Genomic DNA, 25,946 nt, shown 5'->3' with positions numbered 1-25,946 from the left:
AATAAACACAAAACAGGAAGAAAAGAGAGCTTCAGAGCTGCTAGAATCTGATTCTTTTGGTGGGTCTGGAAATAAGAAGAGAACCTCACCCTGATAAGACCAGCAAACAGATAAGAGATGCTTGTGTCCTTTCAGTAGGATCAGAAGCCTCAAGGGCTAAACTTCTAGATTTTAAACAATTTAGAGTAGGATTTATGGTGCAAGGTCGGTGATTGCTAATCTCTAGTTACACTGAAATAAAGTACTACTTATGTAATATAGACCTTCATCTTTCTAAGGATTCCTAAACAAGGAAAAATGATGATAAAGATTTAAAAGACACAGACACTAAAATATAAAATTAGGTCAGCATCTCGTCTGTCTGAGGCACTGTCTTGATCTTCATAACGATCCGAAAAGGAGGTATAATTATTTCCCTTTTACTGATGACGATGCTGGAGATCGGAGAGATGAAGAAACTGGTCCAAGTCACCCAACCATTACCGGACTCTAGGGACCATAGTCTTTCGTCTTTGATTTTTATGGAAAAAAAACCAGTATGGATGGAGTGGATGCTCAGGGTTCCGGGACTTCGGCTGGAAAGGTTTGGGAAGAAGCCTGACCCTTGTTGGATCTACGTTGTTCTTGCAGTATGGTGTCAATGTAAGAACATTCAAACCCATAGGGACTTTTTAGAAGAATTTATTTGAGCTCAGACTGACAACAATTGCCAGGAAGCAAGATCTCAAATGCTCCGGCAAAGGACAGTTTTGCAGTTTCTTTTACACATTTGAAATTAAGGAGGGAAGCAAGGAAGATGACATGAAGGTGGGAGAAAGTAAGGCACAGGACAGGTAACAAGATTATGTGCTCCCTCGGGAGTGGTTATGCCTTCTGAGATCTGGAAAACAGGACTCCTCCTGGCATTTCAAGGGTGTGGTAACCTAGATGCACAAGAACAATGGACAGGACTTGCTTCAGGCAAAGATAACATTTTACTGGGGAAGTTTATAGGCCTGAGGCATGACTACCCACCACGACCTGCCCTGTTAGGAATTTATGATCAGATCACCCTGTGAGGTTACTTTTGGTTAGATTTATTACAGTGCCCCTGCCACCCTTTTTTATCCACAATGGTGATCCATGTTCTGAAATTGGAGTAGGTAGGGATTGTTGTCTCACTTCTGGATGGCCACCAGGTAAAGAGCAAACCCTTGAGCAGGATCTGAAGGATTTTGCGTTGCCTAGCCCATGCCACCCCATCTCATGCCCAGCAGTCTCCCCACCCCAGTTAGGTGTGTGGCTTCTTAGATTCTGCTCATGCCTGCGCTGTTTCTGGTTGCTGGGTGTACCCTGAGTTGGCCTAATTGATACATTTCTACACATTTAAGAAAACTCAACTTCTTATGCCTGGTTTTCTCTAAAGCTGAGATGGCATCCCAGCTCCAGAGCGTCATCTCTGAAGACTGTAGGCTTGCTATTAATGAAGTGGCATCTTTTCAGCTTCTCGTCAGTGATGCTTATTTATCTACGGCCTGTTATTACAATGTAGACACGGGTGCACCTCTTTTTGCTGCATTCTTCGAAGACCAAGCTGAGGTGAAGAGGGAACACGCAAAGCAGTTCTTAAGATACCTAAGAAGACATGAGGGTAAAATCTGCCTTCCAGTCATTCTGAGGCTGGATCTAGGTAACTGCGGAACTGGTGTACAAGCTCTAGAGTCTGCTCTGGAGTTGGAGAACAAGTCTGAAGGCCTTGGCTTCTGCGAACAGTGAAACTGATCTCTTACGTTTCATGCGAGAGTACCTAGATAAACAGAAGAGGAGCATAGGCTATCTGGAACACCAGCTTTAATATCATAGGAGAGCAGGCCCAGGAGGAAGACACATTTTAAAAGCCTGCTGAAGTGTCAGATAAAGAGACTTAACATCTGAAGGCAACATAGCAAGCCTTCCCATTGTTATACGTCCCAAAGTCAGTTACTTAAGAATTTGAGCTTCTCCATTTGGCAGAAGACTGCTTTGCTTCTTATCTAGTATCCTAATCCTCATTGTTCATACAAATAAATCTTTGTTTGCATTATTTAAAAAAAAAGAAAAGGAAAGAAAAAAAAAAAAAGAAAACTCAGCCTGGGCTGGCTTCTCTGTAAGGATATTCTGGTCCTTGCCTCCTCTCTTCCCAGTCGGCCAGACAGAATTAGTCACTCTCTTATCTGTGTTCTTATAACCCTGTTGCATGCTTCTCTTGGGGGCATTGTTGCATGTATCACAGTGTGTGTGTGAGTCTGATGCAGTCTTCAGAGAGCTTCCTCTGAATATACAGTGCCATATTATGTGTGTGCCACCTAGTTTAGGCTCTAACCAAATATTTCTGGACTCGCGCCAAGAATGTAAAATCCAGGGGGTGGCCGATTAGCTCAGTTGGTTAGAGCGTGGTGCTGGTAGCACCAAGGTTGCTGGTTCGATCCCCGCATGGGCCACTGTGAGTTGCGCCCTCCTTTAAAAAAAAAATTACAATTCAGAGGCAAAGCCCTTGTTATTCATGTCTCCATCAATAATGGGTGCTTTGTCAATTAGCATAGTTAATATCCGCATTGGTTTTTCATTGATTAAATTAGTGGCATTTGATGAATATAATGAAAGTTAGAAATGGGATCTCCTTGGTGAATATAAAGGTATTCAAGGGCCAGCCCGATGGCTCAGGTGGTTAGAGCTCCATGCTCCTAACTCCGGAGGCTGCTGGTTGGATTCCCACATGGGCCAGTGGGCTCTCAACCACAAGGTTGCCAGTTCAATTCCTCGAGTCCCACAAGGGATGGTGGGCTGCGCACCCTGCAACTAGCAACGGGCAACTGGACCTGGAGAGCGGCGCCCTCTACAACTAAGACTGAAAGGACAACAACTTGAAGCTGAACGGAACCCTCCACAAATAAGATAGAAAGGACAACAACTTGACTTGGAAAAAAAAGTCCTGGAAATACACACTGTTCCCCAATAAAGTCCTGTTCCCCTTCCCCAATAAAATCTTTAAAAATAAAAACATAAAGGTATTCAAGACAAGTGGGTGAGTTAGCAGTTTAGAAACCCTCCACTCTTGCATAAATTGGATATATGTATTCAGCTAGAATTATAACCTGCACCCTTAAAGCCTTTACCTCTTCTTGGGTCTAGCCATGAACTCCGGAGGATTCTGGTTGCCCCATGCTGGCTATACTGGCAAAAGAATCCTGCCTTTGAAATCCTGGCATTGTCTTGAAAGAACCTTGCGTTCAAGGTTGTATGAGTGGCTTTTTTGACTGTTTACTAATAAATATTTAGTTAAGTGTCAGCAGAGTTTGGCTTGTGGCCTGCTTCTGCCATAACTGGGTAACACAGTTTTGGAGGAGAGTTGCTAACACTCCCAATTACGAATTCCTTGGTGGCTTCCATTTCAGCATGCGTAATCTGGCTCAGGAAATTTACAAGATGCACGCACTAGAGTGTGAGCTTCTGGAAGAAACTTATCTAATTTACATCCGTATCTATGAAATGGTTGAAAGTGAAAGGCATCTGGGAGATGGAGTTTAAGTATAAAAATACCAACCTTTCAGGGGAAAATGACACAGCATAATTGGATTCAGAAAACACAGGCAGTGTGACTTCTATGCTTAAAGGGGTGTGGCTCTCTCCCCAATGTCCAGTTCTGAATTGCAGACCCAGTGACAGGACCTGAGCAGCCCACACAGGCCACACCTTATGAATTTGCACTACTAAGGTCCCTAAAGACCATGTTTACTGAACCCAGGAAATATTCACTTGGACTCTTGAAGCAGGGCTACCTGCTCAGAATCACCTGGGCTCTTGTTGCAAATGCAAATTCCTCATCACATTCCAGACTCCTGAATTGGCACCTGTCTTAGGGGGCTCAGGTATGTAGCTTTTCAACATGTTTTCCAGAAGTTCTTATCTATTTAATGACAATGAACTTAACAATAGTTCAGGAGAAATAAAGAAGCCCTATTATGTTAAAAAGTCACATTGATTGTGAAAACACATCCTGATTCAGAAACATTAAAATGTGGGTGAACTGTGCATCTTAGAATAAAGGCAAAGTAGTATTGCATCTTCCTAGGTAACGTATTTGTAGATTAACCAGGTCATCACTGCCTGAATGAAGATGTGAGGTCAATGTGAGGTTTCTTTTTCTGCATTAGAGCAAACCAATGGAGATATTTGGGGGCTAGAAAATCTCTCCAGGGCCTCTCAAATCACTTAAACTGGTTTTGTCTTTGAGTCTCAGACTAACCTCCCCTTGCCCTGCCCTCTTCCCCCATGTTCTTAGGCAAGAAGGAGCTCTATTCACTGTGCGATTCAAGTATTGAGACATAGAATTCTCCGGTAAACAGCACCACCAAAGCCTCTTTCTGAGAAAGTCAGTGGTAAGACAAAACACACAAGCAGTGTTCTGATGCTCAGTTACTTCACCAAAGAAGCCGGAAACCAATCTTTCCCATAGGCTCATGCAAGGAAACTGTTAACAGATGAATTCTTGACCTAAAGAGTTATTGTCCTTTAAAATTCACAAAGGCACAGCAGAATAGAACAGAGCACTGAGTGCGAATGAGTCTATACACTACCATGTTTCCCCCAAAGTAAGACCTAGCCAGACAATCAGCTCTAATGCATCTTTTAGAGCAAAAATTAATATAAGACCTGGTATTATATTATGTTATGTTATATTATATTATATTATATTATATTATATTATATTAGACACGGTCTTATATTATAGTAAAATAAGACCAGTCTTATATTAATTTTTGCTCCAAAGGATTCATTGGAGCTGATTGTCCGGCTAGGTCTTATTTTGGGGGAAACATGGTAGTTCTTACATGTCCTGCTTGGGTCCTCAGGGAAACAAGAAGGGAAAACACACTGTTAATTATTCTCTAGAAAATATTTCTTTAAAAAGCATGGTAGAAACGGTGTACTCCCCCTTTATAAACAAAACTTTTCAAAATTTCCAGTTTTTAAATTCTGCTGGTCAGTCAGTGGCATCTCTTGAAGCATCTCTTGTGTGCAGAGAGCTGAAACAGACTGTGGGGGGGCCCGGGTGGGAGGGTACCAAAGGAATACAAAATATGGTTTCAACCTTCAAGAAACGGAAGTTCTAACTTAGGAGACAAAAACACCCACAAACAAGAGGATTATGTCTCTGAGTGAAATTCTGGAAAGCATTTGCTTGTATCTCTATTAATCTAATCTGTAGGTAGCTGTGTCCCACAGTTGGTAAAATCAACCATGGAAAAAATGCTGGAGATGAGGTCAAAATCAGAGGGTGTGGAGGATCATTGTGGGGGCAGCATTTCAGGCTGAGTATTCCAGATTCAGGTACATGTGGGAGAAGAGTGCAGGTAAAGGACAGCAGGCAACAGCAGAATCCCAGGTGGCATGGGTCATGCTCTTTGGGATCACAGATCTGGTGCTTTCCCATCCTTTACTACTTACCAGTGTGTCATGTCGGACAGATCACCTTCCTGGGCCTGTCTCCTTGGTTATAAAAATGAGATGATGAGATCTCTCTCATAGGGTTGCTTTGAGAATTAAAATAATATGTAATGCCTGGTAAATAGTAGACACTAAATAAATGGGCAGTTTGCCTTCAAAGGAGAGAATGATTAAGTGTGAAACTGGTGAAATGAGAGAAGGGGTTGAGGTCCCTGCTAAAAGGAAAGGGGATCCCAAATGTTTAAACTTTGTCGTGCTTCCCCAGGAGATAAAATCCATACTGCCATATAGAAGCCTTCTTACTTTTCAGATATTGAACTCTGAAAAACACAAAAACATAAACGTGGCGTATTGCAGACAACAGCACAGGCAGAAATCTTGAGCCGTCAAAATTATTGGACACAGGTTTCCATAGGACCACAAAGATTCTCAAGTATAAGTATAATTAGAAAGCAAAGATGAAAGAAGACCCCAAAGGAAATAAAAATGCCTATGTTATTATTTAAGCAAGTGATTTCTGATGACAGATGGAAGATTAAAAAAAAAAGAAAGAAAAATCTCTCACCTGACATGGACCTAGACACTATCTGTGATCCTTTCTCCGGGTGGAGGGGAGAAGGTTTTACTCTTCAGTTTTTCCACCTCTGTTTTATAGAGAGCTCTATGAGTGAGGGAAGCAGATGTCACACTCAAATTAGGATGATTTGGAAAGGTTTCATTTACAGAGTGCCTATTAACAGAAATGTGGGCAGAGAAGAACAAAGGAGATAGTGCAGTGGTCTGGGGCTGGTGTCAGAACTGTTATCATCCCTAAGCCTGAGGCTTTGAGGGGAGGAGCCCCAGAGGAAGGGACTCCCTTGAAATAATACGTAATCTTCAATTGAAGGAGACAGTCATCTGAAGTGACTTTGAGCCTAGAGAAGGAATATGAAAGGGTGGCAAAATATGCCACCCCAAAATATGCCTCTTTGGCATAAGAATTATTTGAGCTGATTATTCTGGGAAGCAACAGGCACAGAAGTTCTGAGAACAGAGTAGAAGTTATTCTTTTTTAAGGGACATTTTCATATATACAGGAAACCTTTTGTAAGGGTGACTCCCTCTCTACCAGGAATAAGAGGATGACTAACTCACAGACAGCTTTGTCAATGGACAAGGCCCCCACTTAAATCTGCACAACAAACCTTACCCTGTTTACCTTGTAACCTCCCCATAATTGGCCTCTTCACACACCTTTCTTTCTTTCTAATTTTTTTTTCTTTTTTTTTGTCTTTAGCTGAAGATAAAATTTAAGCTGGAGTTCTGAACTACCTTGGAGAGTTACGAATTTTTCACTGGATATCTCCCATGTACGAGTTTTTAGCCAGTAAACAAATAACTGTATTGGAACACACTCCCTACTTACCTGATCTGGCCCCCAATGACTTCTTTCTTTGCCCGAAGATAAAGGAAATATTGAAAGGAAGACATTTTGATGACATTCAGGACAGCAAGGGTAATATGACAACAGCTCTGATGGCCATTCCAGAAAAAGAGTTTCAAAATTGCTTTGAAGGGTGGACTAGGTGCTGACATCGGTGCATAGCTTCCCAAGAGGAGTACTTCAAAGGTGACTGAAGTGATATTCAGCAATGAGGTATGTAGCACTTTTTCTAGGATGAGTTTGCAAATTTAATTGTCCAACCTGGTATACATGACATATACATGTTAATAAACTTGTGTTTGTTTTTTCTCTTGTTGATCTGTCTTTTATTACAGGGGTCTCAGACAAGAACACAGAAAGGTAGAGGGAGTTAAATCTTCAACATATGAATTGGGAAGAGGGACACAATTCAATCCATAACAGTTGGCCTTAGGGTTTATACCAGTAAAGTCTTTAAATGGTTGCTAGAACAGGTAAATAGTTGGAGTGGCTCACAGAACTCCTAGAACCTCTCATTTTGATTTGATTGTTCATCACATTATTCTTCCAAACACCTGTTTCTGGTATTGGATGTCCATCTGTACCCCTCTGACCGCAGGGTCCTGGAGACATGGAGGCTGACCTGGGTCATTGATTTTCAGGTTTCACATCCAGTGAACTTCATTCTAATCTAGAGCTTCATCCCATCCTGTGAGTAGCTTTGCATTCTTACCAGGAACAGGAGTCAACAAATTCCCTTTTTACTGAATCTAATGTGAGTTGGGTTTCTGCCACTTGTGTCCCCAACTCCTGATTTAGTCCTGAATAGGGATAGAGGGCATTTATTTGTGAGAGTTTTGTTCTAGTTACGTATGAGTAGGGGCAGGAAAAAATTAGAAATGTCACTCTTAATTGAGATTTGAGGCCAGTTTTCTAAAATAGCAATCAGCCTACTCCTATCCCCAGCAGGCGAGTCTACCCCTTGAAGGAATCTCCAGAGCCAGGGAAGACACAGTGCTTCTGTTTAGTGACCACCACAGCCAGTCATGGTATTTCTCACCACTGACCTTCAGAAAGGTGTGACGTACAATGTCACTATTCACATTCGGCATTCACAGGATCACTCAGGCATTGGAGAATGGTTAATCCTAGAGCCCCCTGGCCACTCATCTTGCCACATTCTTGATAAAATAGGGGGGAGGGGGTTGCAGCCAAGAGCCTCTGGAGACAACAGCAGCTGCATCAACCCTCTTATAAAATGCCTTGACTACGTTGCCTCAGAGGCTGCAGACAGCTACTGTGCACAATTATTCACCCTGACTTTTACTGGGTACCTTCCTCCCATTTCAATTACTTGGGATTTTTATAGAAAATTGGCTGTGGGAATTTGACCGCTCCAACTGCCTGGTAATAATCTGGTCTGAATAGTAAACTCGGCATGGGCTGATTCTGGGACGAGCCAGAGCGTTCTCAGAAGAATTTGTGAGGAGCTGCCCTCCACTGCAGAGAAAGCTAGGAATCTGTTTATACAAAATGATGTGATTTATTTGTGAGAATTCTGTGCTATTTACATAGTAGCAGGCAAAACATTAGAAATGTCATTCTTAATCAAGATTGAGGCCGCTTTTCTAAAACAGCAACCAGTCTTTTCATAAATGCTTTGACCACTGTCTAGTGGGGCTATGAAAATGCTTTTGAACATCTGTATTATACTAGAAGAAATTTTGACACACACATAATGGCCAAAAGCTTGGCTGGGTGCTTACTCTGTGCCAGGTAGTCATCTCCAAGTATCGGTGGGGGATTGGTTCCAGGACCCACAGCAAATATGGAAATCCATGGATGCTTGAGTCTCTCATACAGAATGGTGTAGTATTTGCATATAAACTGTGCACATCCTCCTGTATAATTTAAATCATCTCTAGATTATTTATAATACCTAATGCAATGTAAATGCTATGTAAATAGTTGTTATATTGTATTGTTTAGGGAATAAGGACAAGAAAAATGAGTCTGTACATGTTCAGTGCAGATGCAACCGTCATAGGCCAAACTACATAGTACATATCAGCAACAATGTAAACTTTTTTGTGTGTGAATAGTTTTGATCCACAGTTGGTAGAATCCAAGCACGTGAAACCTGCAGACATGAAGGGCCAATTGTACTGTGTTCTGTTTGTGTTCATTAGTTCATCCAACGCTAACAACAATCTAAGTGGATGGTGTCTGTGTTATCCCCATTTTCAAATGAGGAAACAGAGGCTCTGAGACTTTAAGTGACATGGTGAATTTAGTATAGTTTCTAAATGTTGGTTTGATTTCAGTCTGGTTCTTTATGACAAGCTAAACTACTTTAAAATTAGGCCATGTTTGAAGCACAGAAAAATAGCATTAAATTCTTTAATTAGTTTGTTTGCATTCCATAGTCAATGCTAATCATTTCTTGAGTTTTCTTTCATTAAGATCAATAGTCCCCTTACATACAAGAAAATTCCCCCAAATTTCACATGGGGGTTCAGTCTCACTTGACTCACATCCTCCTGGTTTAAGAACTTTGGGGTCTGTAAGCTTGAGGGTCTAAGCTACATATCCTAGGTTTTCAGACATGTCTGGATGGCCAGTGAGATAGCAAGACTCACTCTTTAGGGCAAAGAAAGTCATTTATGCAAACTTGGCTCAAGGATGGGCTGCCAGCATCAGGAGAGAGCTCAGTTAGAATTTGCTCTTTTAGTGAATCCCTCAGAACATGTGCTAGAGTCCTGGGAAGATGAAGCAGCAAAACTAAAAGAACTAGTTGCCTTTTCACTCCTCTCTGTAGGAGCTTGAAAGCAGAAGGCAGTGTGGCCCAGCACCACAGCACTTCAGTGATGGACACGTGACGCACAGGCCAGCATGTCTCTGAAACAGGGCAGGTGGGACCTGTCCTAGATCTGGTGCTGAGAGGCAAGAGTCTCCAAAGCAGGAGAGAAGGAACTAGCAAGTCCCACATTGCAGCTATAAGAACTTGCAGAAGGAAATGATGCTCTCTACTCATAGCCAAGTCATATCCATTCCCACACTCATTTAATACACCCAGGAGCTTTCTCAACTGTTGGGTAGAATTTTGAGGAAGCTAGACTTTCCAAATAAGGTGTGAGAACTAGACTAGGTGGGTTAGAACTAGAGAAATACAGTCCTGTTGCAATTACTGAGATTCTGATGTCTTAAGAAATGCAGATCAATGCAAATTAAGAAAATAAAACTTTTTCTTTTTTAGCTTTTGAAGCTTTTTTTGTTGTTGAGAAATACGCAGAGAAAAACATACAAGGCTCTTTCCAACCTGGACCTTGCGTAAAACCCTTGGGTCTTCAAAGATCTCATTTGATTCAGCATTCTTCTTCCCCATGCCTTTAGTGTCTGGAACTTTCACTAACTTTAGGTCATAGAAACAGAATAGGTTTTTTTTTCCCCCTCAGCTATGTATGAGTAAGCAGATCTTTAAAAGTGTGCTCAGTTCATTATAAACAAATGTGGTTAGTAAGGATCTCAATGTTTATGGGCGGATCACAGATATCCAGTAGCCCATAGAGTAGCTATTAATCTGAAAGTGCAGCCTTGACTAAATCCATCAACGTCACACTCAGCATTTTTCTAGATCTAACTACTGTGAAAATATACAAATTAATGAATCAATTTCTTGCTATATAGTATCAATCAAATGTCACACTATGAAGAAGCTACATATAATAATACACTCTAAGTGGTCCTAAGTAATAGTATTGATAATCAATTCTCCTGGTATACAAGTCACTTCCTAAATTCTCTACCCTTTGTGACATTTCATCACGGGCAATTCATGGAGACTTGTGTTCCAGTGGGATATGGTTAGCAAGTCATTGTCTCCTTAGTACTTAATTTAACTTTCAATTCACTCTTTCTACTGATCAAATGCATGACAGGAGTTTCATTTTTCCCAGTGTATTTACCATGTGTCAGACATAGTAAATGAGAACATAGAAGTGAGAAAACAGGAGAATTCAGTTCGATGTATCGTGTGTTCTGGAGCACCTGAAGCAATTCGGAGCCTAAAAGTACCTTATGTTAGTGCTTCAGGGACATTTTGGAAGAAAAATTTTGATGAAGACCTCAATGCCAACATTTCACAATTGAACTTCAAATTCATGATACTGCAGCAAAAGATTCATCACTGTTTCAGCTTCTTCTTAGGCTGTTCAATTTCCTGTTTAATGGGAAGAGAAAATAAATTGTTCCTGGCAATAGCAAGTACTTCAGGGCTTATGCAATAATGGAAACTAAAAATTCAGAACTGACAGGTTTAAAACAATAGAAAAGTTTTGCTCAAACTGGTGCCTAGCAGTTTCCATCTCTAGGGGTGAATGGAGGATAACTAGCTATCAGCACTGGGCTTCCATCCTTCACCCCAGGATATGTGGCTTTTCAAAGTCTCTGTAAGTCAGGTCATTATAGATCAATTCCTGCTGAAATCACGTGGAAGTCTATAGTCTTTCCTGCTATGGCTAGAGTGTCAGAGGACTGCTTTCCTTTTATGTTTTGAAACTTATATGTTCAGTCAAAACAGCCTAAATTGGATGTTATAATGAATGTGTGTTTTGGAACACTAGAATTCCTTTGGGACTATGTCTCCCCTAGTCTCAGGCCATGGTATTTGGTGAAATAATCCCATTCTGTATCCCTGGTGTGTGTGTGTGTGTGTGTGTGTGTGTGTGTGTGTGTGTGTGTGCAGGAGGTGTGTTGTATTACTTATATATTGCTGTATCACAAATAACTCCAAAACGTAATGGCTTAAAACAACAAACACTATCTCACAGCTTCTATGGATCAGGAGTCCGGTGGCAAGTTTTCGGTCTACCTTTGCCTCAAGATTTTTCAGAAGACTGTAATCAAGGTGTCAGTCACGGCTGTAATCATCTCAACACTCAACTCAGGGGAGATCCGCTGCTAAGCTCACTCACATGGCCGTTGGCAAGTCTTGCGTTTTTGCTGGCTCTTACACAGAGGCATCAGTTACTTGCCATGTAGGCCTCTCCATAGGGCAGTTCACAGTATGTCAGGGTGAGCAAGCCAGAAGTCACAGTCTTCTTGTAATATCACATCAGGAGTGACATCCCATCATTTGCACTATATTCTATTCATATATAGAGCACGGCCTACACTCAAGAAGAGGAGAATACACAAGGGCATGAAAACCAGGAGATAGGAACCAAAGGAGGCCCTCTGAGATGTTCCATTTCTCAGGCCACAATGATGGGCTCATGGATGGGTGCGTGATCCACATCAGGCCAGTGAGACTTCACCCTGGAACTTTGACCAGAACTCTTGGGAAAGAGTCCTTCTCCTTCCATAGCAGTTTCTAGGATGTTAGCCTGCGTCTCAGGAGCCATCTTTGTCACCAACGTGGGAAAACACCTTGGAAACAAAGCCAACATAGAGGAAAATATGATCAAAAGATGAAAGTGAAATATTCCTTGTGTCGTTGTTTGAATACCTCGATCCAGGTGGATGTAGAACCAGTTCTAACCCTGGATTTTGTTACATGACCCAATAAAAAGCTTCTCCTTTTTTGCTTCATCCACGTTGAATTGGGTGTCTGCCACTTGCTGCTGAAAGACTACTGATGTACAGATACAGTGTAATAAAGACACTATAATAATTTTTAAAATTTTGTCTGGTAAAAATGAATCAGCAAGATCTTAGAAACACACAGTGACGAAAGACCAAATCACTTCTTATATTTGTAGTGAACTATTTGCTCAGTACCTTAAACTTATTGTACCTGAACCAATGAGAGAATTTCAACTTACTTGATGTCCTAAGGCCTTGCTATCACAGCAGCAGGTAGAGTAGCTCCTGGTTGCCCTTTGGATGGCAGCTGACTCCTTGTGTCTGGCTGAACTTGGGTTTAAGAGTGTTTCTCAAATCGGTGTTTCTCAACCGGGGGTGATTTAGCAATGTCTGGAGACATTTGTGGTTGTCATAACTCAGGACAGATCTGCTGCCATCATCTAATGGGTAGAGGGCAGGAAGTCACTGTCATGTAATGGATAGGGGTCAGGGATGCTGCTAAACTTTTGACAACATACAGGACAGCCCCCCCACAACAAAGGATTTGCTAGCCCCAAATCTCTGTAGTGCAGAGGTTGAGAAATCCTGCTCTAAACGTGTGGATAACTTAGCAAATTACAGTGGGAGATTGTGTTAGTTTGTTTCTGGTTAAGTAATAACACAGGGTTCAAGCTTGAACATGTCAGAACATGCTGGCTTAAAGGAGACTCATTTTCATCCTTCCATGCTGGGTCCTAAAGCTTGGAAAGTGACACAACAGAGAATGGGTTCTTAAGGTTTTTCAATACCTGTTCAAATTGGATTCCTTAGACATATAGTCACATCCTCTGTTCTATTCTCATAGAGTAATTCCCATTTTAGGATGATCTGAGATGCTGAGTAAGGAAAGAAAACATTGTATTATCTCCTGATGGGGCCTGGTCCTACATCATGCTTATAGACACAAATCCGCATCGAGATCCTGGTTTTAAAGAATGAGGGGTTGTCTCCTAGCTGGAAAACAGTGCAATTAGTATTTTAATCTATGGCATTAAGAGCCAAATGGAAAACCCAGAAATAAAACATACCCTACTCTTCCTACTAGTAGGAGATTTAGTTTGTGCATGGTCAGATGTTGTTTAACTTCTCTGCTTTCACCCCTCCATGGGGGTGAGTTTTGGGTATTGACATTAGTGGAGGTTTATTCTTTCAATTTTTTAATTCATTTATTTAGCACATGCTTGCACATTCCCCCAAGTGCCTCATATAGTGAGTACTCAATACTCTTTATGCCGAACTTTGTTATAAGACATTCTTCAGTCTCCAATAATAGGTTCTCATGCCTGGGCTCTCTTGTGGGCTGGGGGCTGTAGGAGGGCTAAGGGCTATTATCCAAGGTCCCAGGGCTGCATCACACAGTGGCTGCAGTTGTATTAAGGCAGAGGGAGCACATGAGACACAAGTGGGGCCCATGCTCCCCCTCCCTAGCTGTGTCCTAGTCCTTGACCTGGAGCTGACCACTGGCCAAGCCGTGCTCTCTGTGGAGCTACATCCTTCTAGAAGGGAAGCCCCTACCTTCAGCAAAGGCTAGTGGAGGCACCATCAGGACCCCTACCTAAAATACCTACCAGCCGTTTGAGAGAGACTTTTCAACCTTCATGCAGATGTGCCTGAGCTCCTGGAGCCCAGACCTTATTGTAGGTTTCCATTATTCACCCCTACACTCGGGTTCACAGAGAATATAATTGTAATTTCAACAACGTTCTATTACATCTTACTACTGAACCATAAAAATGTAACAGGTGCTTATTAAGCCTTGACACACAGCCAATGAAAAATTACATGGGCACTGTGCTAGGAGCATGTACCTGTGTCTTCCGCTTGAAGTCCATGTTGCTTTTATGTTTTACCGTAGGGTAGACATTAGAACGTAGAGCTGGGATGTTGTATTTCCCCTCTTGCAGTTAATTGTTAGCTAAGATAGCAGGAAGGTGAGTGATAGAAGACTATCCTGAATCAAAAGATGAGATCTGAAAAGTCATCCGTTATGAGTCAGATCCAAGAAAGGTACTTGAGAGGCCGCTGTGAAGCCAATTACATTATACGAGTATGTTACATTCTTTCCCTCCTGGGTTTCCTTTGTCAGCAAATGGCACCACCATCCTCCCCAGGACTCAAGTCAGAAACTTGACCTCCATCTTTCCCTCCCCTCCAAGCTTGAAGTGTGACCAAATTCTGTCAGCTCTACCTCGTAAACACCTCTTATATCATCTCCACATCTTAACGCTCAAGACCTCACTGCCTCAGTTAGCGGTCACCATCTGTTGCCTGGTCTGTCACAGTGGAGCGTATCCCTGCTTCCAACCCCTCCTGCAGGCAGCTGCCCCAAAGAATGTGAAGTCATAAGTCTGAAAATGTCATTGCCCAGCCCATGCTGCTCCTTTGCCCTGACCTTCTTTTCAACCCCCGTGTCCGTCTGGTGAACATCAAGCTACTCAGCTTTCTGAGTCAGCTGGAGTGTCTTTTCCTTGAGAAGACCCTCTGCACTCACCTTTCTAGAAGTGGCCACTCCCTCCTTTGTGCCCTGCTGTGTCCTGAACACACTTCTTCAGGACATCTGCGTCCCTGACACTGGAAACTCCTTCAAGGCTGGGTTGTCTTTCAACCTGTAGTGTCCAGCATGGCCACGGGGGCAGTGCAGCTGCTTATTAGTTAAGTGCCTATGGTTTGCAAGAATGCTATCATATTTTGCTGCTCACAAAGCACTTTCGAAAACATTAGGTTTTTTTTCTGAGACTTGCATCCTGGCTTTTGGGCAAGTCCCTTCATACCTTTGAGCCTCAGTGTTCCTGTAGATCAGTGTATGGGCATACCTATTTGTGAATTAAGATCTGTGTTCTTCTCCATGTCTTGCAGCTGAAGAAAGGGAGAAAGAGAGAAGAATGACCATTTATGAGCATATATGTAACAAATACAAGTACTGTCTGGAAAAACTGAAACCTTTGCATCGCCATTAACCAAATTCAAATTTCAGTTTCTACTTTTCCACTCACTCAGATGTCGGTGTTGTCTCTGTAGAGTACAAATCACTGTAAAAATGTTTAAAGTTAATCTGAATGATCATACTTATACACTTTAATAAATGTGAAGGACTATTGGATTCCTATCACTGTGTTAGAATCTTTCATACAGAGCAAGCCAACTACGATTTGATTATTATAAGCGTTGTGCTCAGTGTGCTGCATTTACCATCGGTGAGTCTCCTTCCTGCCGAAGCCAGGGAATAATTTGATTAAGACATTGATTAGGTGCTTATTGTATATTTTCCACATCAACTAACACAGTGGTGTGTACAACAGTTGCTATCCAAGTTATGTAAGCTGTGGTTCTGTCTGGAAGAGTTTGTGAATATCTCATTCTTTTTATAGATTAGAACTGAAATATTCATCCAAATGGCTCAAGGAGAAGACTAGAGACTAGAAACATAGAAAGACAAGGTCACTCTCAGTTGAGAAATCAACCCATCCTTTCCTTATGGAGGAAAATTAGACTTTCCCTTAAGACCAAGTAGGAAATAATAATAGCTGATATTTATTCAGCTCTTACCATGTTAAACCCTTTATAAGGACTATTTCATTTAATTCTTCAGAGAGTCTCATGAGCTTAAAATTGGTAATCGCGTTTTAGAGCAGAAGAAACTGAAGCACAGGAAGCAGAATCAGAGGAGTGATATCAGCAGGATTTGAACCCAGAGAGTAGGTTTTAGATTCCACTCAGTTAACCCGTTCTCTATATGACAACCAGGCAGTTTGTGATGATGACATCAGGTCCTACTTCTGCAGGCGAATGATTTGATGAATCTGCTTCAGCTCTGCTGTGCTTGAAAACCCTCAGTCCCTGTTCTGTGAACATGGGTGGGAGAATTGGTGACAGAGTCCGAATTAGCTCTCCCTCCAAAGTTAGAAATTCCCAGACTGCTTTACACAAGATCGCTTTGGGTTTTGGAGAGAGAAAGAGAGTAGACCTGTGTGTGTGTGTCTGTGTGTGTCTGTGTGTTGGGGGATAGTAAGTGGGAAGGGAGACACCTTCAGAGACTCTGTACCTGCTTTTTTTGGAGATTCTTTTCATTTTGAAAGCTGACCCACCATTTCTTTAGTCAGTAGAAGTGCTGAGTGCTATGGTTTGGGTGCATCGACTCTACCAAGAGCCAAGTGCAATCTCTGATTCACCACCCTTGAATCCGGGACCCTGTAGCCTTTTGAAAGACATGTTAGTCAACATCTGGTGCAGGAAGCAGGACTCAAAGTGCAATTCTGCTACCCAGTAATTGCTGAACACTCTTTCCAGGCACCCAAGCTCCTCTCCATGGAACTTGGAGTCCATTGGAAAATTCCATCACCTACAAAGGCAAAAATGAATTTTAGAAGTCTGTATTAATTCAAAGAAAAACAAAACAACTCATTTCCCTGGGGGTATTTGAATTTAGCTTCTGATGGAAATAAGGCCATTTCAGTGACATCATACAGCGTGTTTATCTCATCCTGCTATCTCTCATTGGAGCCAGCTCCGTGCTTGTCCCTGGCCAAAATTAACAACTGAACCTCTTTTGCAGCGTTGGGAAGCCACATTTTTATTTAGTGCAGAGAAAACTCTTTAAAGGAACATTTCACAGAACTGTGCTGAGCGTCCTGCTCTTCTGTAGGGACAAATCCAGGATGGCTTTAAGGACAGTTAGCTATCACAGAGTCAAAAGTTCATAACATTGAACCAGGCTATTTTTTCAGTGGATGTTTCACTTCGTATGTGCTTAGAAGGGCTCCAGATAAAACCATCTGGCCAATTCCTGTTTCACTTCTCTTTCTATCAATAAATAAATGCTGAATATTATAGACCATATGACTGAGTTTATTCTCATCTACACAAGGCTGTTTTAAATGTAACTTATCGAGCACCTGTTGTATGTAAGTCTCAATACTGGGTGCCATAGCGAATATAAAGAAAAGGTCACGCTCTTCTCTTGAAGAAACTGGCCAGGTTTCACCACATACAGAGCATCTGAACAAGCCAAGTGACAATCACCAATTGCTGAAGGAGCCGCTGGAAATCAGAGGAGGGATCAAGGGAAGGGATTTGAACGGGACTTAAAATGATGTACTGGACTTTCCTGAATAGATGTGACATCAGCAGAGTTGCACATGTTTGAATTATGCTGGGTAAATAGCCACATTCAACATAGCCATTCATTGTCAATGACTGCTGTGGTCTGTGAACTTTAGCTCCCCCTGTTTAAATCCCAAACAGGGCCAGTGCAGATTGCACTGTAACTGACCCTCTTTAGCAGAGAGACAAAGAGACCCCCACCACTCCCTCTTTTCCCGTTGCACAGAGAGGAGTTAGCCAGGGACCCCAAGAATGCTGCCCTTGCTCGGGCCAGCATTCTGATCTCTGAAAAAGTTGTGGGGCTCATGGCAGTCTTGGGAAGATGCTGGTCACTGGTCCAATGAGTGCCTGCTGCCTGAAGCACATTTCCCTTATAGGGTCTTGCATTTAACCAGACAAAAACCCCAGCTCCCCTTCTCCTGTCTGGGGCATGTTTCTCTTAGCTCAGCTTCCCAGAGATGTGCAGAGGCCAGGGTAGTAGATCCAGCCAAAACACGGTCTTGGCAGAGATGCCAGTCTAGAGCCCTGTAGAACAAAGGCGTCTAGCAGATAACTGGCTTCCTCTGAAGGAATCCGGAGGGTTATGACCGCAGTAGGCTGTCGGCACCAGCGGGGGATGGAAACCGGGCCTTGCAAACCGAGTCTCAGCTTGTCTATGCATCTTGGTGGCCTGGATGCAGTGAAACCGCACCCCCTCCCTGGCATGCAGGTTGAGTGAAGACTGGGCATAGCATGCTGTAGGGCTCTGTCTCGGTGGAATGGCCATTCCCAGGAGCCCAGCCAAACCACGGAGAAGGGGGCTGAACTACAGAGGGGAGCTGTGTGCTTCAACCACCAGAGAGGCCTGCTCCAGGCCAGGGATGGGTGAGAGGATTTGTGATGGTTTATTTAAAAGGCAAATATATAAGTTTTTTTCTATTTAGCCAAACCTCAGGTGGATAAGAAGTATTTCTTCCAAACTCAGGGCAATGTCTTTCTGATACTGGAATCATTTGGTTTGCTAACAAAAAAGGCTAAAAACCTCAGGCCTGGTGAACTTGGGAATTTTAATGCTGTTTAACGCTTGTCCCCAGTGAGTCCTTTGCCCTAGATCAGTAAAATCCTGTCTCTAGTTGCAAATCGAAGGACTGAGAAGTTTGTGTTTTGTATACCAAGCAGGGGTTAGTGGCTTCACAGACGATTTAAATAGAATTCAAGACATTCACTCACTTCCCAAAACATATTTAGATCCTGAAGCTGAGGCGCTGTGATAATTTAGGTCCTAAATGGTTCAGTAACTGTGAACCTACCTCAACTAGTTGCCTGACCTTGGGCAAGACAATTTATATGTCGGAGCCTCCATTTCTGCATTTTCAAATGGGTCAAGTTGATCGGTTGAATAGAGTTGGAACCCAGAGTTCGCCTTGGTTTTGTCTAGGTTGAGCACAGGACCCCCACAAGGGAAATGGCTCCCGGGACCGGTGATCAGCATCTGCTTTTATTCTCCAGAGGGTTAGAGTTGAGAACCTGGGCTCTGGTGTAGGACCTTCCTGTTTGAAATAAAGCTCTGACAAACAGTCGCTGTATGACTTTGGGCAAGTGACTTAACGTCTCTATACCTCCGTTTCCCCATCTGTAAGGGAGGATAAGAATAGTATACTCCTCACAGGTATTATAAGCCATGCCTGTCTGGTAAAACACTCAATAAATGTTGGCTGTCATTACATGGTTTGCATTTTACAGATGATCCTTTGGAAGACCTTCCAGCTTAATTACCGAGAGATTCCTGGGGTTTGAAGAAACATTTCACTGTGTGTACGGGAATAGTAAGCTGTTCTTTCAGAGTCAACAGATATTTACTGACGTTCTACCTTATGCAAAGATACAGACAGAAAAGGCATATACTTTGCCTTCACATAGCTATTAGTCTTCTCGAGACTCATTTTGTTGTTGGTTTACCTGTCCAGAAGTGTACAAAGTATTATGAACAAGGGAAGCCGTCTGTTAGTACATGAAATCCTTTCTTCTTTGCTTTTGTGGCTATGATCTCATTTTGATCCTGACGTCAGCCCTGTGCAAAGCAGCAGTATTTATTTAGGAGGGTGATTTTCAGTAGACAGTGGCTTGAGGGATTTTTTGGTGAGAGCCTTAGAAGCCAGTGAGCATGGGTAGTGAAGTGGATGTGAGGGTCTCCCTGTGTCTCCACACACACACATGCACATACCTCCTCCAATCAGAATTGACTTATTCCAACACAGTTGACTTATTGAACTTTCTCATGAGGCTGTCGTTAAGTCATGGTTCTGTGGAGTGTAGACTGTAGTGTGGAAGAAGAAAGCCGGGATCTGGCTCTTTCTTGCAAGTTTGGATTTGTGAGGCTTGCTGTAGACCTGAGGCTCAGGAAGGGGAGGCAGAACCTCAGGGCTCTTTGTCACACAGGTATTTGTTTTTCTTCAGTTTTCTTAGATTGGAGCCTATAAACAAATTAGCTCATGGTCTCAGAGGCTAAAACCATTTCTTTCTTTTTTTGGTGATGACTTTTTTTTTTTTTTTTTTTTTTGATAAAACCATTTCTGAGCACCTATTTTACTCAGTTACACACATCAAACACACAGACATTGTGATGAAATGAGAGAATCAAAAAATAAAATTCACTGCAAGTCTGGAAGATCCACAATACATTTTATCCCATTTTATAAATACACCTTGCTTAGGAATATTAAAAATGATTGACTAAATAAAATAAGCATTTTGGGATAATTAATGCTTATTGGCATATGTATTTCAGTGCACTGGAAATTTACTAATAGAACGTATTTTAAAACTTTAATTTTTTTTGCTACAAATAGAACCACAAGCAATTGAACTTTGCATTTTGTAATTTTATAGCAGCCAGAAAATAATTTCATAACGATTTATTTCTGAACTTTATGTTTGGAACATCTTTTTCTTCTTTCTTGAGAGTCATAAATACATTGTGTGTTTTTGAGAATCCCAAAAATACTTGTGCTGATCTGGGCCATTTGGTGGAGAGTATTCACAAAGGTGTATTTATCATAATCAGAAGCCTTTATTATTATTGACATAATAACAATACAATAACAATATTGACATAATAACAATATATAACAATATATTGACATAATAACAATATGATGTAGGTGACTTTTACATTCATTATCTCAGAAGTCTTGGCACTGTTATATAAAATAGACCCTTTAGGCTTGCAGAGGCTCCTCCACGGAATGAGGAAATGAGACCTCGAATGTCAGATGAGCCTCCTCGAAGACCCCATGAGATATTTTTAAACTAAAAATGTCTGCTGGAAGTTTCTGGGAAATAAAGGTGAACTTCTTCTTCTTCCTCTTTTTTTTGTTCTAATCAGTGTTGCCTTCAGAAATGAATTTCATTTGATAGTGTCTCAAATTATCTGGGTGGCGGTGGGTGGTGGGGGTGAAATGAGATTTGCAGTGATTCTAGGTGTTCAGAGTTAATTTTACTATTTGCTGAGGGAGAAATGAATGAGATAATAACGTGCTATATAGCATGCTATGATTTAGCATTATGTTTGCAGAGTCCCAGTTATCTGTCCCCATTTTCTGGCCCTAGGATATTTATCTTACTGAAAAAGTTGGGGTGGTGATTTATTGGGGAAACATGGTTTGGGGAGAGTTTGGTTAGCATTTTTTTCTCACCGATCAATCAGAAGACAGATTGTTAAGTCCAGAAATATGGGCACTTTTGTTTGTTTTTATTCACTGTGTATTCTAGGCATCTAGAACAATGTCTTGGTAAATGGTATGCACTCAATAACTAGTCTATGAGTGTAGGAAGCATGCTTCTCTGCAACTCCCTTGTGGAACTCAGGCCCATCGGGCCAAATGGAACCAGGTATCACCTTCCTGTGAATTTCCAAACTTTGTTTCTCATCTCAGGTTACCTTTGTCAGTGTCCACCCATCTACTCTGCATTCTTTGAGATGACTGGGACAGAAAGAGCAACTTCTAGATCCAACTCAGTAGAAAGCAATCCCAATAGAAACTTGTAGAAATGTTAATGCTATGATCCTATAGAACAGAGGGTCCCAACATGTCCAAGTATAGGAACCCCTGTTTAATAATCGAAGTTTTGCAGATGCTCATTGTGTTTTTAGTATCCAGTAATTGCTTTTTGCCATAATATATATTTTTAATTAAAAATTCAGGTGCATTTACAATAAATTTGCGTTATGTACATCAAAACTGCATCAATATGACTTGAAAAATAGTAATAAATATATGTGAAAATACTTATTCAGTTTACAGCAATGTTTGGCACACATATAGATTCCTGGTCTACCCTCTTTCTTCCCCCCCAAAAAAAATTTGATAGTTGAACTAACATAGATAGATCATATTATGTTTATAAAGAAAAGCTGCTTTTGGTTAATTTACATAAATTATTTTCAAAAATAGAAGTCCTAGTACTATTAGATGAACACACTATGTTTACTCACCATCCCAAAATTGTTTATGTTATTTCCAATTGAAATTTTGGAGGGGTAAACTCTTTGAGATAGGAGAAGGGAAGGAAAACAAATGGCAGCCTTTCTCTTGTCTGTTTCTGATTTGAGCTTTTCCCCATTTTTCACATCAGGATCAGGGCACAGGGATGGCACCTGGGAGAGTCAGTCGCCTTGTGTCCTCTATCATTGCTTGTGAGCCACCAGCATGTGCCATCATTTGAATCCCTCAGGAATGTGTATTGCTTCTTGAGCATGGTTTGCTCCCTAGAAGTTCTGGGCAGAGAGCCAGAAAAGGAATGCGATTGCTCAGGGGGAAATCAATGGCTGGGATTGTTTCTTCACCTTGGGTGACTCCACTGCGACTCAAGGAATGAACGGAATTGGCACTGATCAGGGAAGACAGCACATCCCCTTTGGACTGCCTCCCTTATTTATAAGCCATAACTGCAAGGACAATAAGCGGGAGTGTCTGCCAGCATCCTTGAGCCAGGATCTCGGCTGATATCACAATAGCAGTGTTTCCCTGGCATCTGAAAACCCATGGATGCAAAGAAAGCCTGAACCAAACTAAGCATTGAATATTCATGTATTTCAAAGAGAAAGCAGCAAGGGTATGATGAGCTGGCTCCCCTCAACTTTTTCCTCTCAAGTTTTAGAGCCAAGTGTGATGATGGCTTCAGTCAAGGAGGGCAGTCAGGGAGCATATATGACAGAACTTGGCCACAAAGATAGCTGTCTTTTCATATGTATCTGAACAGGGTAATAGCATGATCTCTTTAGGAATGGGGCACAGTCCAGAGGTTAAGGCCATGGTGACTAACAGGGGATCCAGGATAATCTCATTTGACTCAAAGCTGAGACTGTAGGTACCTACCCGGCATCCATTCTCCCCTTCTTTCTTACTAAGAGAGCCTCAATTCAATGTTACCAGCAACATACCCATCTGAAAAATCACATTTTTCAAGCCTGCCTTTAGATAGGTGACTGTTTGGGCCATTGAGATATAAGTGAATGTGATGTTGTGATTTATAATGAGAAATATATATTTGATCTTCGTCCTGTTTCTGGCACAGAACTCCTAAAACCTTTGGAATTTCCTAAGTGATAAGAGCAATAAAGGCATCTTGATATTCATAACAAACCCCTTTCAGCTACACCTGAGTTTATATTAATGATGTGACTTTTGGAAACACCTAAGGTTGGGGGCTGGTTGTCAGGGGAACAAACCAATGATTGGAAGATTGGAACTTTTGGTCCCACCCCACTGAACTTCCAGAAGGGAAGAGAGGCTAGAGGTTGAATCAGTCACCAACGGCTGGTGATTTAATCAATCATGCCTAAGTAATGAAGCCTCCATAAAAGGACGGGGTTCAGAGAATTTCCGGTTGGTGAACACGTGGAGGTGACCTTGACCCATGCATCTCTTCCATTTGGCTGTTTCTGAGTAATATCCTTTGTGATAAACCGGTAATCTAGTAAGTAAACTGGTTTCCTGAGTTATGTTAGCCTCTCTAGGAAACTAATTGAACCTGAGGAGGGGGTCGTGGAAACCTCTGTGTGGGGACAGAGCCAGGAGTGCAGTTTCTAGGCTCTCGGTCTCGCTTGGAAAGGTGCTGGCTCAGGTAGTAAATGGCCATCAGCTGTGATTGGATGGTCATCAGCTGTGGCTAGTTGGCCGTTAGCTGTAACCAGTGAGCCATTGGCCACTAATATAACCCCGTGGCTACGCTAGCAAAAAATGGTGGCTAGCAAGAAGATGGTGGCTGAGCTAGCAAGCGCGGATTGCACGGCGGAGTCGAGGAGAGTCGTCGGTCCGTTGGCAGAAAAGCGGATGGCAGGTTGCACATGTGAATCCAGCCGCCAGCGAGACTATAGTGGTCTGACTCCCCTACCTATGGCTCCGTGGGTGTTCCTTTTTGGCTTCACCATATCCTGCATTCTTATGTGGGGAGCGGGAACTAAGACCCCGCAGGCCGCCCCGCACGACACTCTGTTTTATTGCCAGTTGTCCAGAAGCAAGGTGACAACTTGGATTGTCACCTTAACTTGTGGATCTGCTGGCAAATCATGTCAGAATTGAATTAAATGGTAGGACACTCAGCTTGTGCCACAGAACTGCTTGGAGTGGGAAAAACAAAAAACAAACAAAACAAAACCCAACCCACACCACTGGTATCAGAAGTGATGTGAGGGTGGTAGTCGTGTGAGTGTAAAGGAGAAACACACAGGAGAGTAGTGAGTTTTTCCTACGCAGTGCAAGTTATTAAGTTGGGCTCTTCCTGAAAATTCCTGTAAAAGGGGCTGATGCAGCCATGTACCCATTTGTCCTTGGTGCTTTCTCTTTGCTGACTACAGTACTGGCATGACAGCCAGTGTGGCAGCTGCCATCTTCGGACAAGAGGGCATCATGAGGTTGAGTAAAGCAGAAAGATAGAGGAAACCTGGGCCCCTGATGACATGGCAGAACCCAAACCAGCCCTAAACTGCTAATCTCTGGACTTAACTTTCAGGAGAAAACATTTAACCCCAGGTGACTTAAGTCACTGTGACCTTGTAGACCAAGAGCTTTGGCATCACCTGGGAGTTTATTAGAAAGGCTGACACTCAGGCCCCTCAAGCCAACTGAATCAGAACCTGTATTTTAACAAGGTCCCCAGGGGCTTTGCATGCACACTAACGTTGGAGAAGCATTGGCCTAGATGTAGTTAGTATACATACCCCAGTTTCTCTGTTTATAAAATTGTTAATTGATATATCCTGAGGAATAATGCATCCTATTTTCTGATACTAAAATTATATAATTATAAGATAAGAATTACATAATCATTGGGTAGTACAACTAAAGGGACCTGTGTTTTTGGAGATACAAAGAAAGAAAGCTTTCTTGTAAATTAATTAATTCACGTTCCAGCCACTAAACTTGGTACCAGAGGTGTAAACATACCTGGCTGTCAAGTTCATACTCTAATGAGGACAACAATAGGCATTGCATTACAATAACCTGTTTAAATGCAACAAGAGAGAAATGACAGGGTGTTTGGGGTTGGGGGTGGGGAGGATGAGGAGTCTAAATCTTCCCTCCTGGGCTGTGGAGCAGGTTAGAGAATGCTTCTTGGAAGAGATGTCACCCGAGTAGTTATGGATTATCTTGCTTCTTCCCCCAGCTTCAGGGGTGCACAGACCATCTTAATGGGTGTAAGTCAGCTTACCCACCTCCCCAGAGGAAAAGTCGGTGCTTAGAAAATACAGGTTTCAGCACTAATGTCATCACCCTATGTCATCTTTAGTCTCTTGGTTCATAATATGTGTTCCTTGGCTCCATATTATAGATGAGGAAAATTCAGACTGTATGGTGAATAAATTTCAAGGTACTCAGAGTGGGTGACCGACTAAGCCCACATGAGCGTTTAGAGTTCATGATCACTAATATCTTCTTAAGTTTGTCAGCACTGAGTTTTGAATTCCATCATTGACTAGTTATTTACCTTTATTTGTCTTCTGCAAACAATCTGAAGTTGGAAATCTTTTTGACAGATGTGTAGAATACACTTCCCCCCTCTCTTTATATGTCTATTTGATACTCTTCAGTTCATTGTATTATTAAAAAATGAAATCACATTTTTGGATATTTGTGGTTTGGCTAGCTGGCTGGGAAACTTTTCTGGCATTCATTAATGTCTTTTTCTTTCCATTTAAAGAACATTTACTGGATTTAAAGTACATGAAGAAAGATATGCCAAATGAAGACATGGGAGAGAGAATAAATGCCCTGTGCATACAAAACACTAGAAAGATTTTTTTTTGTCCTAATTTTTATGGATTTCACAGTGTTGGGATTGTTTCTAACAAATCCAACTTTTTATTTTTCTCTCC

The 25,946-nt window shown here is 41.9% G+C and overlaps 1 protein-coding gene, 1 non-coding gene and 1 pseudogene across 2 annotated transcripts in view; all 3 read left to right on the top strand.

Annotated features, from left to right (window-relative positions):
- SNX18 (sorting nexin 18) overlaps positions 1–6,982 on the top strand; it is a 69,672-nt gene extending 62,690 nt beyond the window's left edge. The window contains exon 2 of the mRNA XM_074328944.1: positions 6,743–6,982. Within this exon, the coding sequence (XP_074185045.1) occupies positions 6,743–6,759 (17 nt within the window). The 3' untranslated portion in view covers positions 6,760–6,982. The remainder of the gene's footprint in view (positions 1–6,742) is intronic.
- LOC141570427 (ferritin, heavy subunit-like) lies at positions 1,327–1,907 on the top strand (annotated as a pseudogene).
- TRNAT-GGU (transfer RNA threonine (anticodon GGU)) lies at positions 2,386–2,459 on the top strand. The gene has a single exon. It is a non-coding gene; the product is annotated as a tRNA-Thr (tRNA).
- Positions 6,983–25,946: the final 18,964 nt, after the last annotated feature.

Source organism: Rhinolophus sinicus, linkage group LG03 (genome assembly GCF_036562045.2).
Source record: "Rhinolophus sinicus isolate RSC01 linkage group LG03, ASM3656204v1, whole genome shotgun sequence".
In the NCBI taxonomy this organism is placed as follows: domain Eukaryota; kingdom Metazoa; phylum Chordata; class Mammalia; order Chiroptera; family Rhinolophidae; genus Rhinolophus; species Rhinolophus sinicus.
This window is presented reverse-complemented; position numbering and strand designations above follow the sequence as displayed.